This window comes from Battus philenor, unplaced genomic scaffold (genome assembly GCF_028537555.1).
Source record: "Battus philenor isolate CCGP_79_NKW_IND1 unplaced genomic scaffold, ilBatPhil1.0.hap1 SCAF_10, whole genome shotgun sequence".
Lineage (NCBI taxonomy): Eukaryota > Metazoa > Arthropoda > Insecta > Lepidoptera > Papilionidae > Battus > Battus philenor.
This window is the reverse complement of record NW_027181662.1, coordinates 13407342-13426650: the sequence shown is the minus strand read 5'-3', so window position 1 is coordinate 13426650 and position 19309 is coordinate 13407342. Positions and strand designations below refer to the sequence as shown.

General features: G+C 35.5%; 1 protein-coding gene across 2 annotated transcripts; it reads left to right on the top strand.

Annotated features, from left to right (window-relative positions):
• The first annotated feature begins 571 nt into the window (after positions 1–571).
• On the top strand, positions 572–14192 carry LOC137923157 (nonsense-mediated mRNA decay factor SMG8). 2 transcript variants are annotated; one of them, XM_068766319.1, is made up of 13 exons: positions 572–794; positions 2179–2474; positions 3590–3811; positions 5172–5424; positions 6427–6579; positions 7245–7319; positions 7774–7931; positions 8803–9006; positions 9602–9864; positions 10847–11063; positions 11414–11530; positions 12592–12826; positions 13736–14192. In XM_068766319.1, exons 1-13 carry the CDS (start codon positions 657–659, stop codon positions 13931–13933), a joined length of 2529 nt encoding a protein of 842 aa, XP_068622420.1. In that variant the 5' UTR covers positions 572–656; the 3' UTR covers positions 13934–14192. The 2 variants fall into 2 exon arrangements, with proteins under 2 accessions (XP_068622420.1, XP_068622411.1); XM_068766310.1 differs by having other exon boundaries at positions 11408–11530; positions 13736–14191.
• Positions 14193–19309: the final 5117 nt, after the last annotated feature.

Here is a 19309-nt window from a genome sequence, read left to right as displayed (position 1 = left end):
CAATATTTTTAAAATATCGGTCAAATACAACTTCGGTCTTGGGTCTATCACCAAACTTTTGAACTCCAAATAATAATATAATTTCAGGTTTAAAAGCAATAATGTGACATATTTAAGGTAATAAAATATAATTGTTTTAACTAGACCTAGACCTATTTTATTATAATTATAATTTATGATAATAATTTAAATAATTATAGGGATCACAATTGTACCACAAATATGGAAAGCTTCAAGAAACAAAAACTATTTATTTTTATTTGTTGTGTAAAAAATTCAATCACTTCGTCTTTGTATAATCATATTAGTTTAATAAAACGGCACTTTTCTTAAATAATAAGTAACACTATTATACAAAAAAATTAAATCGTTCAGTTTTCCTTTTTATATACAAGTACAATAAACATTTTTGCTTAAAGTTGTTGACTTTAAAATTATTTCCAATAATATCTTTTACATTATACATTAGAAATGTGAAATATTTGTTGTAGAAGTTTTCAATCAGCAATGAATTATTTTTCGCATTTACAAAACAAGCTTTTGAAGCCTGTCAAATCAAATGTCACAACATTGAATGTTAACATGTTAACTACATATTTATAAACGCCAATTAATATTATATTTTAAATGAAAAACTAGAATTTACATTTGACAAAATGAATGTTTTTTCAATAAACGATATACCTGAATTTTCTAAAAAAGAGAGAATAGTTGTGGTCGGAATTATTGGAAAATCACCGTATCGATATCCTAATAAAACAACACCATTATTACCATCTGTTAAATGTGAGGAAGTAAGTGCGTTTTTAAATGTATGTTACTTTCATTGAGCACTCCTTCAACTGAAACATTAGTATATTCACCACAAATCCAAAGTACGTAACTATTAGTGGGACCGGAGAGTAATGTCGCTTTCTTAAGTTAAATTCCCACGACTACATTTCTAACATTTTTTTTCTTTTCAACAATATATTCACCTCCGTAATTAACAACCTTTTGCCATTTAGTATACAAATTTTCAATGCCGGTGCGGTATAAATCAATCGTTTTTTTGTAAAATATGTCGACAGAAACGACATTGCTTTCCGGTCCCTCAAATATTTCCTGTCCAATAAATACACAGAAACTGATAATTCTATCATACAAACTCTCATAGGTCAATAAGTTTTTTTTAGAACTGACTCATTTAGACTAGAAAATAAACTATGAGGTTGAAGCAGGACTGCAGAGATCCATAGATGAACAATAGTAACAAATATTGCCCAACAGATTGGCAAATTGAAGTAGGCAGGCCACATAGCATGCATAACACAGGCCATTGTGGCCTTAAGGTTCTGAAGTGGTCAACATGAACTTGCCTGTGTTGTAAGTCAACCTATAAGGTGTACAGACAACCTTGTTAAAGTTGTTGTAATGCAAATTGTTGAAATGATATATTGTTGTTTGTTATACTACATTAGTATTAGATCAGAAATTAGGTATAACATATATAAATATGTGTTTGAAGTTTTTCAAGGTGAAATAAATTAACCAGTTTTGGTCTCATTGCATTTCATTGTTGCAAACATTTTTATATAAAAAAAGAGAATTTAAATTACTGTTTACTCACAATGGAATTGCTTGATTTGCTCCACATTAATATGATTAATAAATTTAAGTTGAATATCTATGACATTTTAGTTGTGTATCGGAGGACTTCATAAAATTGGCCATAGAAAGTCGAAAGTAGAAGTAATAATATATAACCATATGAAATACATATTGATAATTACCAAAGATACAAATATTTTATTTATTTACACTTTTGTATGCACCCTTGACAATAACTAGGAAAAAAAGAAACAATTTATATGGTACAAGATGCGGTTTTATCACTTGTGGCAATCTCTACTAGACAACTTTTGGATGGAGATGAAAGGCATGAAGGAAAGGGCAGTATATGGTGTACATGCATACATATACATACATTACTAAACAAACATACATTCAAGAAAATTTATGTACACATATAAATATGTATATATATTTTTACCTGTATTTTTATTCATGTCTAATACTGTTTGTGCTAAAAATGCAAATTAATATGATATGTAATTAATTTAAAATTTTCAAGATTAATTATCTTAATGTTGTAGGCAATCATAAACCAAAGTTAAATTTAATTTTAAATTATTGCAGAATGACATTGAGTGCCATTGGGATGAACGTGGAGGTATCCTTTATTTACATGCCATGACATATTTGGATACAAAACGTCTTGTGGCACTGGCCAATGACCTCAATGAAGATTCAAAGAGCAGCGTCAAGGATGCAGATGCAGCACACTGGCTGGTGGCAGCTGGAGAGTTGGCAATGGAATCCTGCAAAGCAATGACATTGATCTTTCACCTTTGCCATATTGTAATTCTGTCTCTGCCAACACCAGTGTTTGATCTTGGTTACCTGCAATTGTTTGAAGCTGTTGATGCCTACAGGTGATGTACTTTAAAACTAAGATGATATAAGTCAGTAATTTCAAATTTTAAGTGATTTTTCTAATATCTCTAAATCAATTACTATAAGCAGACTTCTATCTTATTTGCATTTTTGATGTCAAATAGTACAACAAGAAAATTAAACCTAGTAATTTGTGTTTTCATCTATCTATCCATGTTCTACAAACTATTTGCGATAATTATTATGATATTTCCTTATATTGCTCCAGTCACATAAATCAAAGAATAAATATATTTTTTTTAACAACTAATGTTTAAAGTGTTATGACTAAACAAAATATAATATACCAATACATTGTATAATAAAGCTTAGCTATAAAAATGAATATCAATCTGAACAATTTACAAAATTTCTAAGTAATTATTTAACATATTCTGTGCCACAGCAAATTTTGAAGATTTCCATTTGGGCCACATGGGGCATATAAGACCCACACTTTAAAACTTAAAAAAAGTTGTTTTAGACATATGCATATACATACATTTAAGATATATTACACTTTTTCAATACTGCAAAGATATATTTAGCGGGAAAAAGTTATAAATTTTAATGTGCATTACGTACGCGTATACTTGATTTAAGGTTATATATATTCGACCCTACAACTTATTTTTTAGTATCCTTTGTCAATGAGAACTGCAAATGGCCTGAACGAAAGTGCAGCGGGGGACGTATACGCCCCACATGGCATGGAATACGTTAAAATGGGTTTTATTGAGAGTAAAAACTGGGCTAATGAAATGTATTATAAGGTGTTTTATATATTTGTATTTAATACCAAATAATTTGAATTTTAATAGAAAATTTAAAGTAGTTTATGAAATTATGATTACAAGGTTGTCTCTATGTAAAAAAAAAACTAAATTGCCTGCAGTATGTTATAGTTTTATGTGAACACAATTTTCCGCCATTTTGAATTCATAATTGTTGATTTATTTACGCATTAATATTGATAATATTTTACAAATCATAAAATAAATTCTTAAAAACCTCGTTCAATTTATTTAGTGGCATATTTTTATAATTTTTTGTTAAATTTCATATTATCGATAATAATTTTCAATACGAAAATAAATTCGTTTTTTTTCCATAGAAATGAATTACTACTACCAACGAAAGCTGCCTTAACCAATGCAAAAATAGGAGGAACATGGGAGACCCATGGGAGGCTGTGTTGTCCCCGTCTGCTCTTTCACTTCCGAAGAGCTCCGACTCCATTGCGCAAGGCTCCAGCAGCTCTGAAAAGGCTCGAACATGCGGTGGAGGATCAGCTGTATTTTAAGTTAAGGAAAACACGAATCATCACAAATGTTTGGTATGTCGAGATTTTTTTTTAATTTTCTTTTTTAATATTCAAGTAATATAGTTTAAAAAGACATTTGACAGACTATGTATATACATATTTATTAATTCTGAATTTGATGTTTTTATTTATTATTGTATTACATTTATAATATGTATTATAGCTTACATATTATAAATATATAAGTTATGTACAGATGTATGTATGTTTGTTTGTATATATGTATGTTTTGTATAGGTTAATTACCCATTATTTATACTTCTACCATTTCCATACTATAGTTGTCTGTAAGAGATTGCCTTGTGTAATAAGACTACCCATTGATCTTTTTTTTTGTTATGATGAAACTATTTAAATGTATCCTAGCGTGTATAATAAAGAATGTTAAATTAAATTAAAATATATTTTTAATTATTTTCAATGCAAATAATTATTCTAATTATAGCATATCACTTATTAATTTTTAACTCTATAGATGCTAGTCAAATGATTTTTATTAAAGTAACAATTAATTAAGTATGCATATGGGATTTGGGTCTGTGTAACCGTGATAGTTTATATATACGGGTTTTAAAGTTTAAAGGGGTGAAATATGTTACATTCATTATTTTTTTTATATTGAAATGTGATAGGCCAATAACTTCTGGCACTACAATATCTACAGGGACACATAGTAAACAATAATTAATTTTTATGTGTTGTAAGCGGAATTTCTCAGTATATTATTAATAAGTTATTTTTTATTTCTGAAACCATTGATTTTTGAATAGAGTGACATTGAACCGTTCAAAGTTTTTACGTTTACAAGTAATCATGTCAATCATCTCATATATAATATGTTATTGCTAAATTAAAATTAAAATTGAAAGTTTTCTGTTTGTCTGTTTTGATAGATATTTATTGTTTGATAATAATTTTTGGGTAATCTAGTCAAGTGACACCAATCGAAGACTTCTTTTATAAAAACTAAGTTAAACACTATGTGTGTTGAACTTATTAAGAGCCGATTTTGGGACTCTATTTCTAAAGGAGAGTGATTCCCATTGAGTCGGACTCTGTGTCTCTTGTACCCTGGTGAGCAACTATTTTCCCAGAACCTAAGTCCAACTTACTATTTAATCTCACTTTGTTGATTTTCTTGGACAGGACGTCGGATGTTTACAACATCAATTAGACAGCTTACTTGTCAAACGTCTAAGAAATAGAATTAATCTGCAATTAGTCATGCTGTGTTTATAACTAACTATCTTGTTGTATAAATAATCACTAGTAACTCACAATGTAATTGATAACAAATAAGCTGTACATTCACCCTTTTACAATGATCCTGTATAATATCTTCAGGTTATGATATATGATAAATTTATTTCAGCGCAAAATCAGTGTTCGCAATTCCCAAGAATGAAGAGTTTGTTTACATCAACACAGAGGAAGAGACAGGCAACGCACGTGACGTCAGCTCCCTCGTCCGCGGGCTGGTGCAGTTGTGCAGAGGCGAGGAGTCCGAAGCACCCACTGAGAGGCCCTCCTTCCGGCAGTTCCTTCAGGGTCACATCGATCTTGCCTTTGGAGAAGGTTTCGATGACAATGTTGGAAAGTATGCTATGAGTACATCATTCTTTGAGGTAAGTACGTAAGACTGTTAAAGAATAATTTTGTGAATGTTAAAGCTACTTACCTATTAATGCCATCGCAGCAAGTTGTGCTTACCAAAGTGGAAGTAATGTTAACCAGGTAATAGCAATCAGCCAAGCCAAGGTTCAGCCTTCTAGGCCCTCCATCAAGTGGGCCGAGGACGTAATGTAGCGGAAAGGTTCTAAATGCAGGCAGCTCAAGATTGGTCTTTGGTTGGTCTCAAAAGCTAGGCTTGCCTGGTTCAACTTTCATCAGTATTTTTAAACCTTTTATATACCATGCACCGCACCTAAATAAAACCAATACAGATAGTGGGTAGAAAAAACAAAATAATAAAAAATAAAATAAATTTAGAACTTAATGTTGAGAAAATAAAATAAAAACCGACAATGATCCGTAATAAAATGTAAAAATAAGCAGATTATAATAATGTTAAATAGTAAATAAGTAAAGAAATGTGATAATTCTTGTAGTATTTGAGGAATGAAACGAAGGAAGTGAGGAGATGAATGAACGGAAATTAGTATGGAAAAGAATGAACTGTAGAATGATGGAAGAGGAAAGATAGATCTTAAGAGGAATAGCAGACCTTAAAAATTTAAAAAAAGGATGTAAAAAAATAAAAAAAAGGAAATAAACACCCTATCCCTAAAACCGAATAAAGGTACGACAGCTAAAAAGAAAAATCCTTAGGCCCTCATATGTAACATACATTTTTTTATTTAAAAGCGAAAGGGTTAAACCCGTATCGAGTCCACTTTCGAATCATCCCCCTTAATAACCAAATTGCCCATCTGTGGAGCGTGGGCCTACTTTGGAAAACATTGATTCACATTGTAGGTAGTATTAAAATAGTACATTCTACTATTCATATTTATCTTCCATTATAATTTTTTTTTATGATTTGTATGTGTATTTGTATAATTGTGTGTATGTGTGTTATTGTGTATTAAATTATATTAGAAATGTTATCTATAGTTTTATTTAAACAGTTACCCAGCGCGTCATCTTGGAGGAAAGCCGCACAGGCACTCGCACCCATATACCTGCAGACCTCCAAGACTGAGGGTGAGAAGGAATACAGTGGGGTGCTATTTGATACCCTCGCAACTGACGTGCGCTTCTCACAAGCCCGCTGCGCTAAGGTAACTATTATTTCTAACCTTTTCCATGGTACTGCTGTACTTTGTTCAGTGCTATCAGAAGAGAAGTAGAGATTGAGCTAAGAAGGAAGGTCGAGAATGGCAGCATCGCGTCCCTGATAGGGATACAGGATCCTATTATCCACACAGAATCTTACAATACTGCGAGGAGGTCATTATGAAAGTCATTACTGAACAAAACCAAAGGTCGGGTAATAGTGATAAATAGGTGTGATATAGTGATAAGAAAGAGAGAGAGAGAAACAAAAAGAGCTGAGGCAAACAAATGTAATGTCTATGATAAAAATAAAAATGTAAAAAATGAAAAAGGTAATATTGTGAGAAATGTGGCCAAAATAATAAACAATATATTGTGAAGGAAGAAGATAATGCGATATTATGTGAAGGATGGGAGAAGTTAAATGTTGAACAAAATACTGAAAGATCACAGGCCGCTAGCCGTTTCCCCCGTATTCTGTATAGGTTCGGTTCTTTTTGGAAATTTACGGCATATGTCCAACTGTGGACGTTTTAAGGTTGAAATGATAATGGAGGAGCAAATGAAAATTTTACTCCATCGTCCCTGTTCAAATATTACGTGTTAACGGCAACTAATTAAAAATGAAACATCCACAGGAAAATTATTAAAAATCATTTTTTCATCGCAGGTTCTGCCTATAGCACAGGCGTCATATACAGAGGGTTTACCGCCATTTTATTCCAGCCAGCAACATGCTCATAAGGTAAATGTATTGTTTTTTTAAATTATATTATTTAAACATAAAATTTATGGTGACTCAAAAAGCTGTTCTAAGTTGGTTCCAATATTTAGATCAGAGAACAGAGTGAGATATTGATGAAGGAAAAAACCTAAAAGGAGTACGAAGGAAAATGTGATTCATGAAAGAGGACAATTAAACATGATAAATAACTGAAAAAAATATTAAATTGAAAAATAAAGACTATCCTCACAAGACAGGAATGAACCAAAACAGGGGTCCCTAATAATGGAAGCCATTAAATAAATCAGTAGATATGTTCTGACCACAGATAAGAACAATAACTTTCGTCCCATATAACATGAGCGTGACGGATGTAATGCCATTGCTTTTTTTTAATCTCTAGTGATAGTTTAAAATATAAGTGAAATACACTCGCGTAAAAATAAGAATAATAAAGCCATAATTGTTTTGTCAGGTGAATGTAGCGCTGGGTGAGTTGGAGGCGATGGCCCGGGGACCCCTGATAGGCGGCGCACGCACACGTCTACGCGCCGCCTGCGCAGCCGTGTGGAAGACCCGGAAGCTCTGCGAAGCACCCTCCCTCACGCAGCACCCCTGCATAGAGCCGGAACAGTCAGTGTCAAAACACTTATTATATAATTATTCATTTAATTTCCCCACTATTATGATATATGCCTTTCACATGTGAACTCTGTATTACTGGCCACTACGGCGATAATAATTTTTAAAATTCGAATTATGTTTGTACGTTCGAATTCAGATCGGCTTTTAAATATCAATTCGATTTCATATTCAAATTCCATCTGATTCTAGTTCTATCAAATTGGGCTCGTATGGCATCATTTCTTCGTATGTCATATAGAAGTGGACATTGTAAATGGTTCTATTTCGATAAAAACATGAATAAATAGCCAAAATGTTTGTAACGAAAAATGTGACTGGGCTTTTTAGAAGAGTTTTAATTCATTGAGTGTTGAAATTCTGGTTGGTTTTTCTCGGCGTATATTTTATACCTTCCAAACGCAGCGATTGAGTACACACACACACACACACGCGACCACACGCGCACACACACACACACGCACACACACATATACCATAGCATATATATATCGTACCTCTAGTATACGAACGAAAGTAACCGATACAGTCTAGCGGATTGAAAAGTATAAGTGGCAGTATTCAGGTCACATATCGCCCAGAACAGATGACCGCTGGGTTAAATCTTAAGACCGATCATTATAGCTATCTTTGGAGGAAACTTATGCCCTGCAGTGGGCTTCTATTGGCTGAAAACAACAAAAAGAAAGTTTTAAAATAGAACTCCGTATAAATCAACGTTATCAAAAAATAAGCTATTCGAAACTTCTGGGCATGACTATGCTCAGCAGTGGACATGTTACGGTTGAAATAATAATGGTGAAGCGCTTGTTGTGTAGGACTATTTGAAGCTTTGAATTATGTTTTGGGTGTGACATTTCAGCGACAGCAGCAAAGAGCACTCGTCGGGCGTGCGGTACGTGAGCGCGTGCAACTGCGGCCGCCACAAGAGCACGCGCGAGGATCCGTACACCGTGCGTCAGGCCAACTACGGCTTCTACCAGCAGGCGGCCGACGACTGCGGCGTCTGCAACACGCTGCAGTCTATAGACATGCCCGTATTCCAGCCCTCCACGCCCTCCTTCAGGTGCCCACTATACCACGCGACACTTACTTTTTATTCTAAATAAATTTAAAAATCTTTATTCAACACAGTCAAGATGAATCTACCAACTGTTCCTACGCTATATGCCTTAGACCTGAGAAGAACAGATGTAAGATATATATATATTTATGTGTGTGTGTGTGAATGTATAGTTCATTTGTCAGCAAAGCTTTACAAACACCAATATTTCCAATCAACCTGTATATAGTGATCACTCTGAAATATGTATCATTAATTTTTTATTGAAATGTGACTGGCCAATAAATTTTGGAATTATAAGGTCTTTAAGGAAAGATAGTAAACAATAATTAATTTTAGTTTTAACAATACGTGATGATGAGAATTTTGTAAACCCTTTTCCTTACTATAGATATCAAACCATTGATAAACCGTCTTGAATATGGTGTACTATATATTTATTGAAAACAAACGAGCTATATGGTTAGCACTTAAAAGTGCTTACATCTGTTAACAATCATCCTGTACATTTAAAAAAGAACGTAAAATTATATTGCTCGGTACAGTGGTTTATACCAGATTAGTGTATGTTAAACAAATGAAATGGTTATATTTATAGAGCGGCGTCGGTGAAAGGTGCTAACGGCGAGGAGTTGTCGGAGGCTGGTGAGGCCCAGGGTGCGAGCAGTGCGGGGTGGGGCGGCTCCTCGGGCGAAGGGGAAGCTTGCGAAGGCTCCGCATGGTCCCCGCATGCGCTGTCACCCGGGTCGGCTCGAGATGACGATGAAGCGGGAGACGGAGCGCCTTCCACAGCAACAACAGCTCCGGCAACTGACCGCGACCGCTATGACCTTGTGCCGCTCAGGGAGGAGCCAGCTACGGGTAACATGCCCTTTTTATATATAATGCGTAAAACAAAGATATCACTGTCATCATCATTACAACCTTAGAACAACAGCTGGGTATAGGCCTTCCGTAAAGGTCAGACGGAAGCGGATTGCATCCATTGTTCTCCAATGACCTGAACAAAGCCTGTTCACGTTATTTTCACTTGTACCCCGTTTTAGGGGTCTCTTATTCCTCCTATCGTTTAACCCTTGCCTTAACGAGTCTGACTCATGATGAAAATTTTTACCCAAAAATGAATTCATGAAACGTTATTTTGTAATTGTTGTCGATTATAAAATATAATAATAATAATGTACTAAATCAATCACAAATCAGTCTGATCTGTTTACTACCTTGACGCGTAACATTTGGGTCATACTTTCGTCGACCTGGCGCGGCAAGGGGTTAACGATCTTAACTTTCTAAAATAATTCTTCTTAAATTTTTAATGACTCACTCTACCTGCATCTTTAACAATTTCTATCACTCTTCTTATCTTTACATTATCTTCCACACCCATAGCGTCTAATAATCTCTTCACCATGATCAAATTCACCAGATTCACTCTAGCACTAGATGACTCCTAGGCACCCACTAAGCGAACTAAAACCAGCTATATGACGTATAAGCTATATTACAATTTGGTTATATAATAGTATGTAGTGGTACAAGAACATGTTCTTATAGAAGCCTTTGATCTTTGGTACCTATAAAAGATAAGATAAGAATAAATGGAAAATAATAATAACTGTATCCATGGGGTTGTAAGAGAAGGAGAGGTAGACGGAATAAGAGATAGTAATATAAAGTATAGCAGGTCCAACATGGATGCACATAGCGAAAGATAATTAAATAAAAAAAAATTCAGAGGAGGCCTTTAAAGAAAAGATTAAAGATAATTTCATCAATAAAGGCTTTTATTGCATTTTATTTATTTATCTTTGCATCGTTAATAATGATATCCATTTAATTCCAGAGAAGGTAATGAGCCGCCAGCCGTCCACAACGGAATATCTACCCGGGATGTTGCACACAGCTAGCCCAGCTAACTTACTCCCAGCCTTCCCCAGCTGGTCGCTAGTGTGTTTAGGACCCTCCTCCCTCTACTCCCACAGCCTGGGTCTCCCGGAGCACCTGCAACCTGGTTTTCTTCCCCACACCAACTATCTCTTCCCATGGGATTGTTCAGTTAAGTGAGTTATACAATTTTTTTTTACCATTTAAATTTCAGTAACATTATTAATTTCGTGTATATCTTTAGTAAAGTGTTTTTTAAGTATAATATTATTATTAATATACAGGGTGATTGGGTTTATAGTTTCATGAATAATAAATAACATAATGATAATGTAATAATAAAAAGCTTTTTGTTTAATATCTGTCCTTGTAGACTGTAAATCCAAAAGTTATTTGCATGTAGCATTTAAATAAAAAAATAAATTATTTATACTTATTTCAGAATGATCATGTACAGGTTGATTGAAAATTGGTGTATAAACCATGAAGCTGTACATTCATGCATTTAAAACGTCTGTAGTTACAGGAGCGAGCAGACGAACGCATGGCGTTCTAGTCGTGGGAGAGGAAAGCCGACTCCACAACATCCTCTCACAGTCAAGATATTTATAGGCTTCGAGTTTGAATGCCCCCGGGGACATAGGTAATGTTTATAATATAACTTTCTTAAATTGGTGAGTTATAGTGGTGTTACTGGATGAGTCGGATGTAATTCAGTTTATTTAAAAGCTTTATTAAAACTTTTAACATAGTTATCACCGGATCCGAGACGTAATACTTTAAGATGGGCCCTATAAACAGGTTCAAGGTCGCACAAAGAGCAGTTGAGAGATCCTCAGAAGGATGTCACGGACGTAGTTCGAAGAATTGCTCGTTTGAAGTGGGAGTGGGCGGGGCACATCGCTCGTACATTCGACGGCCGTTAGGTCCAAAAGGTTCCGTCGACATAGTTCAGGTCGCGAGAAGTCCCTGGATGCGAGCAGCGGAAGACCGGTCAAAGTGGTGATCTATGTGAGACACCTATGCCTTGCAGAGAGCGTCTATCGATTGAAAAGAAAGATATAGAGAAGATATAAATATATATATATATATATATATATATATATATATATATATATATATATATATATATATATATATATATATATATATATATTTATGAATATATATATATTTGTGTCAAACAGTAACCAATTATACCAGCACTTCTTGCGCCATTTGTATAAAAAAATGACCTGTATTTTAATAGGGTTACCGCATTTTAGTGAACAAATGAAAGAGACAGATGATTGTGGCGGGCGTCGACAATTGTAAAGAAATGTAAAGATGCGATTACATGCAGCCACTTCATAATATAATTATTTTTATTTATTTCAGTATTGTCTGTTGACAAGAAACACAGTGTCCGTCTTTTTCTTCTCTAATCTATAGGATGATTTTCATTATAGTTTTTTAATAGGAAGTATCATGAGTTCCAATGATTTTCATCCTGTAGACGGCCGCTGGGATCTAAAGATTCTGGATTGGAGACAGACACAGACCATTGATCACAGTGTGAGATCCACAATGTGGATAGGCGACCTTGTTTAGGAAGACGTTGGATGCAAACCGTTTCGTACCGGTGCTCTTGGAAATATACGAAGGAATTCCGTGTGTGTGGTACTATTGGCAATGGATAGTGTAAGCAAATGATGTAATTTACAGGTTCATGATGTCGTCGCCAGAGGGCGGTACCGGCGGCGGCGTGGGTGTCCCAGGAGGTGCCGGAGGTGCGACAGGGGGCGGATGGGCTCGCGACGCCGCAGCGGGAGCTCGCCTCGCACACGCGGCGGTGCCGCTGCAGCTGCCGTGCCTGTGCCGTGCAGCCCCGCGTGCACACCTCGCCCGGGCTCACATCGTCACACCCAAGTCCAACGTGCACGTCACACTGCAGCCAAAAGTAAACTAAACAACTACAACTAACTACATTTGTACCATTTGAGACCGATATATGCGTTAGCTCTAAATGAAGAGAGAAGGCTGGGGCGTATGACCTATTGTGGCAATTGATGACACCGGTAATTAATATAAATTTAATTATAATTACAAAAAAAATTATTATTATTAAATAATTTTAAGATTTTCGTTACAAAAGCCAGTTATGTCAGTGTCACCAAATATTCGTTTAACAGCTAATTTCGTCAATATTAATAGATGACAAATTTTCTCTCGTGACGACTTTGTAGGAGGCCTGTGTCTTGGCTAGGCGTCTATCGTCTGAAAAGAAGAAGATAGAGACATTATATCACAAAAAGTGTTGCCCAGTAGAAACAGAACATATTGCCACACCAAAAACTAAATTTATTAGTGTTAATATTTATATATGTACATATTTATGTATAATTAGTTATCTTAATTACAGTATCAAATCAAAACCTCATAGGGCATTGTATTAAAAAATTTCATTAATAGTGCTATCTCATTTTTGGAAGCAAGTGGAAGTGACGGATGATTGTAGCGAGCGTCAACAATTGTAAAGAAATTTAAAGATGCTATTACATGTAGCGCGTTTTTTATATAAGAGGTATAACAGCGACATCTCTTTATAACTTGCTGAATAGGTCTGTCAAGAGTGAACATCACCTTATTTTTGAAACGAGCTTCCAAAGTAGCATCTGAAGGATTATTAAAAATTAAAATAGGGAGAGGGAGCTGGTTGATAAAGGTTAACGTCAACACATTTCAAGAAAGCCTCCCTAAACCTATTGCGCGGTCGTGCCAGACCCCTCTTCCTATAACGCGGTGGACTTCTTACGAAAAACCTAAGAAGCTATGAATATAATTAATAAATAAATATCCTCATCCGTAGGTGCAACCGATACCGGGAGGGCCGATCTTCATCCCTCATCCAGTCGGAGAGCCTCCCTTGAAGTTGAGCACTTCCGCTTACTGGGTACTCCGGTTCCCGTACGTGTACTGCGACGAGAGGGGCGTACTCCCCCGTCCACGCCCTCCAGCATACACCACCGGCACACTAGTGCCCCCACTCTTCGGGCTCCAGGACTAGTCCACCATCACGTCTGAAGAGACGTGCATCAGAACAAAGAAGAAGAAAGGCAAGCGGAATAAAGCCGTGTGAACTTTACCGGACTGTGTATGTCATGTTAATATCTCTGTGCTTTTATAAATATTTTGCCAAACAGAATTTGTAAAGTCAAAAGTGAAGGCTATTTTTAAATAAAACAAATGCATGTCGAAGTGAACATTGTATTTATTAATGTCTTAATAATAAACAGTTAAAAAATGTTATTATATTCTGTGGTATTTTTACAGAAAAAAAATTATTTTGGAAATTTTTGTTTGTGATATGTCATTATAGCGCTGTGGGTGGTGGTAGCCCAGCAATAAAACTAAGACTTGCGATCGCCGGTCATGGGTTCGAGTCCCGGGATGCAAACAATGTCTTAATACCACACTGCGATCGCCAACAGGCCTGGCTAATGCGTCGATTATGATATACATCCCCTCCATAGATATATATCATTGAGGCAGGCCTTGAAGTGGGTGTCTAAGGGCTGAAACGACGATAATAATGCTACCGAAACAGCTGTACCACTCTTTAGGAAAGATGCGGAAAGACGGGGGCGGAAGGAAAAAGATGGAAAGTAGCACGAGCGCTGCATCTGGTACCATTGATAACAGAATGACGGAAGGTAGAGACGATACAGACCCTCAGAAAAGATTGATTTTAGTATGATTTTTATTGTAATTATGTTTTTAGGGTGAATTAGCTACAATGTACTGTTGGTATAATGGCCAACAACCGAGAAACATTGTGACTTTTTTAAATTCCAAAAATATGAAATAAGAACGTTTAGGACCTTTCTGGAAAGATTTTTATTTACATATGTAAATATTTGTTTATGTATATATATATATATATATATATATATATACATATATTGGAACGGTAAATGTATTATATTTATTCCTATCATCATAAAATTCTTAAAAGAGAGTAAGAGTATTTTGAACTTTTCTCTATTATGTATAAGATCTCTTTTTGAATTATCTATTGTTGTATGTATACAGTGATATATATGGAATTTGGACTTATTATTCAATTTTTTATATGTATGTTGTAACACCCTACAAGACTACCTAGTCAACGAAATAATTCGATATGCGATAGAGATAGGAGTGAGAGGTATGTCAGCGAAATCTCTATAACCTGCATAAGGATTTAGGATTGTCAAGAACTAACATCAGCTTATTCCTGGAACAGACTTCTAAAGGAGCATTAATAGGATAATCTAAAATTTTGTTGATAAGGGAGTTGTGTGTGGTCAGTGAATATGACTAATGCATAGTAAGAAATCGTCCGTACACTGCCACGTGGGTCGTCAGACCCGAGCAATGTGATTACATTGCTAGGGGCTGACGGTGAATTCATAGATTTCTAACTTATCTCTATTATCTTATTTCTGTTATTTATACTTTGTAAACAGCAGCAGTGTGACTTCTGTTTGGTAGAGTTGATGTTCATTTTTGCTCTACTACAAGGAAAATATTTAAAAATGAAGTTTTCTATGAATTTAGTATATGACAATGTTTATTACAGGAACTACAATTTTTTTTTGTATTAAAAATGCCAAAACTATATTTGTTTATTTTACCTCTACCGTGGTACTTTTAACCCTTAAATGCATAATGATGAAAAACTGCAACATACCACTTTGCATACAATAGTGTACAGTAAATACATAGTGTTGTATATCTGCAACATAAAGTTTTTTCTCTGCATTGTAGTGTAATATGTGATAATCTGCAAGATATATATCTAGTTTTATTTTAAGATAAGATATATGTTTAATTTGTAAGTATATATAAAAGTCATGCATTTAAGGGTTAAAATATCCCACTAGATGGACCGACGACATAGTTAAGGTTGTGGGAACTCTGGATGCGCAGCGCAAGACCGGTCATCGTAATGATCTTTGGGGGAGGCCTATGTCTTGCAGTGGGCTATACATCGGCTGAGATGATGATGAAGAGTGAATGTCATAGATAACTGTTCACCTGATATTAAGTGATCAAAGATTCTCGCAACTTATGATATTTTTTACCCTCAGCAAGGTAAGTCGTTGCAAGAAAATATAGATAAGAAATTAATTAATGTAACACATTTCACAGTGATTCTTTTATACAGGTTGATTGAAAATAGATGTAAAAACATTGAAGGTTGGTGAATTTTTTACATCTATTTCCAATCGCCATGTATAAAACTACATGTATTTCGTTTTTAGTATGTCTAATGATTATCCTCAAAAGTAGGGAAACCATTTCTAATTAGTAAAACTGTCAATATTAGAATAAATTTGTAAAACAGAACCGAACAGAAAGGAAACAACAAAATCCCTGAGGAATATCTTTCAAGTGAGTACATATTAAATTTGAAATAAAATCTTTTTGCAAATATAAGAGGTGTGGTATTTCATTATAATAATAAAAGTTTAGATCTATCATTTATATATTTATTTACACTTTATAGTACACTATAGAGACTACATATAGTATATATAAGGCAGCGTAAGACACGAAGGTTTTATTATTTGAAGCGATCTCTACTAGACAGCTGTTGTAAGAAGTTGGAAGGAATAACTAAAATAACAGCTTTTTCTTTTCAGCCAAAGGATGTTGACTGAAAGGTATATGCCTTCCCCAAAGATCGCCACGATAATTGGTCTTGGATGCGGTCTGATCCAAGCGACTTATTGCAACCTTTACTACGAAAGACAGTTTAGGGTGTAGATAATAAAAATAATAAACTTTATTTAACAGGTTGTCAAATATCTCTCTTCCGCTTTTTTGCTCTTTATTCAATGCTTTATAAAAAGTGTTACAGTGATCGGATTTAGTTCAAATATGCGCCGTTTTGTTCGATAATCTGTTTCCATCTAGACGGCAACTTCATAATATCTCCCTCGTAGAAGCCCCCCTCCTTATTTGCGAAGAACTCGGACAGCCACTTTTCACAAACCTCTTTTGAGTTCAACCTTACACCACCAAGGGCGTTCGCCATGGACAGGAACAGGTGGTAATCACTTGGCGCTATGTCCGGGCTATATGGTGGATGTGATAAAACCTCCCATCCGAGCTCTCGTAGCTTCTGACGAGTCATCAATGAAGTGTGTGGTCTGGTGTTGTCCTGGTAGAACACTACACCCTTCCTGTTGGCCAATTCTGGACGCTTCTGGTCAATTGCCTGCTTCAAGCGGTCCAGTTGTTCGCAGTAGATGGTAGAATTTAGCGTCTGGCCATATGGGAGCAGCTCATAGTGGATGATTCCCTTCCAATCCCACCAAACACACAGCAAAACCTTCCTGGCCGTCAATCCCGGCTTGGCCACTGTTTAGGACGATTCACCGGCCTTCGACCACGACCGTTTTCGCTTGATATTGTCGTATGTGATCCATTTTTCGTCGCCAGTCACCATCCGCTTCAAGAATGGGTCGAGTTCGTTCCGTTTCAGCAGCATATCGCAGGCGTTGATTCGGTCCAGAAGGTTTTTTTGCGTCAAATCATGCGGCACCCAAACATCAAGCTTTTTTTTGTATCCAGCCTTCTGCAGATGGTTTAAAATGGTTTGGTGACTAACTCCCATCTCCTGGGCGATGTCACGAGATGCCACATGCCGGTCTAACTGGATGTAGTCCATGATTTGATCGGTATTTGTCGTCACAGGTCTTCCGCCGGCTGGCTTATCCATGGTGTCGTTTTCGCCGGCTCTGAATCGTCGAAACCATTCCTCCGCGGTTCGAAGTGATAGAGTACCATCCCCCAAAACACCATTAATCTCACGGAACGTTTCTCTAACGGATTTGCCTTTAACGAAGGAAAACTTTAAAATAGCGCGAATTTCGGTGTTATTGAACTCAATGTTTACACGTCTATAACTGTTGAACGCAATATCTAAACTAATCATGCATAGCGTTGTTTTGTAGGTTATGTCAAGACCTTTCAAATTATGTATGGTATTGCTAAATACGAGCTCTGTAGCGCTTTGTACATAGCCGCGAAATTCATAAGACAAAAAGGCGGAAGGGAGATATTTGACAACCTTTTATTACAACTACAGAAGTTACAAATTATTCTAATTTCAGCTGTAAACGTCTACTAATGGACATAGGTGACCACCGTAGATTTCTAATACGTCCAGTTGGTAGCGGTCTGTATCCAGGGTCTTCTGAGGACTTCAAAGAATTTCATCGAAGCAATAAATAGAATAATAAACATGTTACTATAACCTAACCTGTACATTTATAAAAAAATAGAAATGTTGAATAAATAGTTCAATCTTGATAAAAATTTTGTACACGCATCTAATTATTTATGTATATTATTATTTTTGTTCTAAAATACCAAATTTTATAGCGATTTGCGAGTAAAGGATATTTCTCACTATTGTTGTGTTTAAATGTAATGTTTTGTGTTCATTTAAAACAGGGGCGGCTCTAGCTCGTGTAGCGCCCGTGTGCAATGAAACCCTGGCGCCCTCTAGGTTTGAAAGCTGCTGCTATAACTATTAAATTAGTATAGTGGGTATGGCATAGCTTAGAGTATGGTATTAGTTACGGGCTTTTTTCCTATGACGGCAGAATAACGCTAATTGCTTTTATGCCTGTAGCACATCTCTGTTGCTACGGCGCTCCCTGAGACGGCGGCGCCCGTGTGCATTGCTCACCCTGCACTATAGGTTAAGACGCCCCTGATTTAAAATAAATAAACGAAACATTGATACTGCCTAGTGCGGGGACCTAGTTCAATTACGGTTGTGACCTACAAAATTTTTACTGAAAATCAGCGTTTTAATACAGGTTATAATGTATTGCAGTACGTTGTTTAGTAAGAAATCTATAGCAACACTTCGTTTCTGTCGACATATTTTACAGAAAAGCCAATTGATTTTACCGCTGCGGCATACTAGACGGCAAAATGTTGTTGATAACGTAGGTGAATATATTGATCGAAGTAAAAACTTGTTAAACATGAAGTCAAGTGAATTTAACTTAAGAAAGCGACGTTACTTTTCGGTCCCCCTAATATTATCGCTCCTAGCCCGCGAGTCCCCGACTTTGGACATTTCAAGTTAAAAGAGAATAGTTGATAAACGTCGACTCCATGACACTCATTATTCCAACAGATATGAAAAATGTAATGTATCTAGTTGCCACTCGAACCTTTATATTGTATCAACCTCTTGCTAACCATCACGACCGATGCTAAAACACAACAATCAATATTCTTACATGCATATAGATAGTAATTTCCATGATATTATTTGGTATATATATAAATTGCCATGTCACTTTGACAAATATATACATACACATATATATATATATATATATATATATATTATATGTGTAAAATATTTAAATAT

What these genes read in the sequence shown, in the direction of transcription:
- LOC137923157 (XM_068766310.1), top strand. Translation starts at nt 657, where the DNA reads ATGAATGTTTTTTCAATAAACGATATACCTGAATTTTCTAAAAAAGAG. An exon ending in TGAGTACATCATTCTTTGAG is followed by an intron (nt 5,425 to 6,426) that starts GTAAGTACGTAA and finishes TTATTTAAACAG; the next exon opens with TTACCCAGCGCGTCATCTTG. An exon ending in CCATGGGATTGTTCAGTTAA is followed by an intron (nt 11,064 to 11,407) that starts GTGAGTTATACA and finishes AAACGTCTGTAG; the next exon opens with TTACAGGAGCGAGCAGACGA.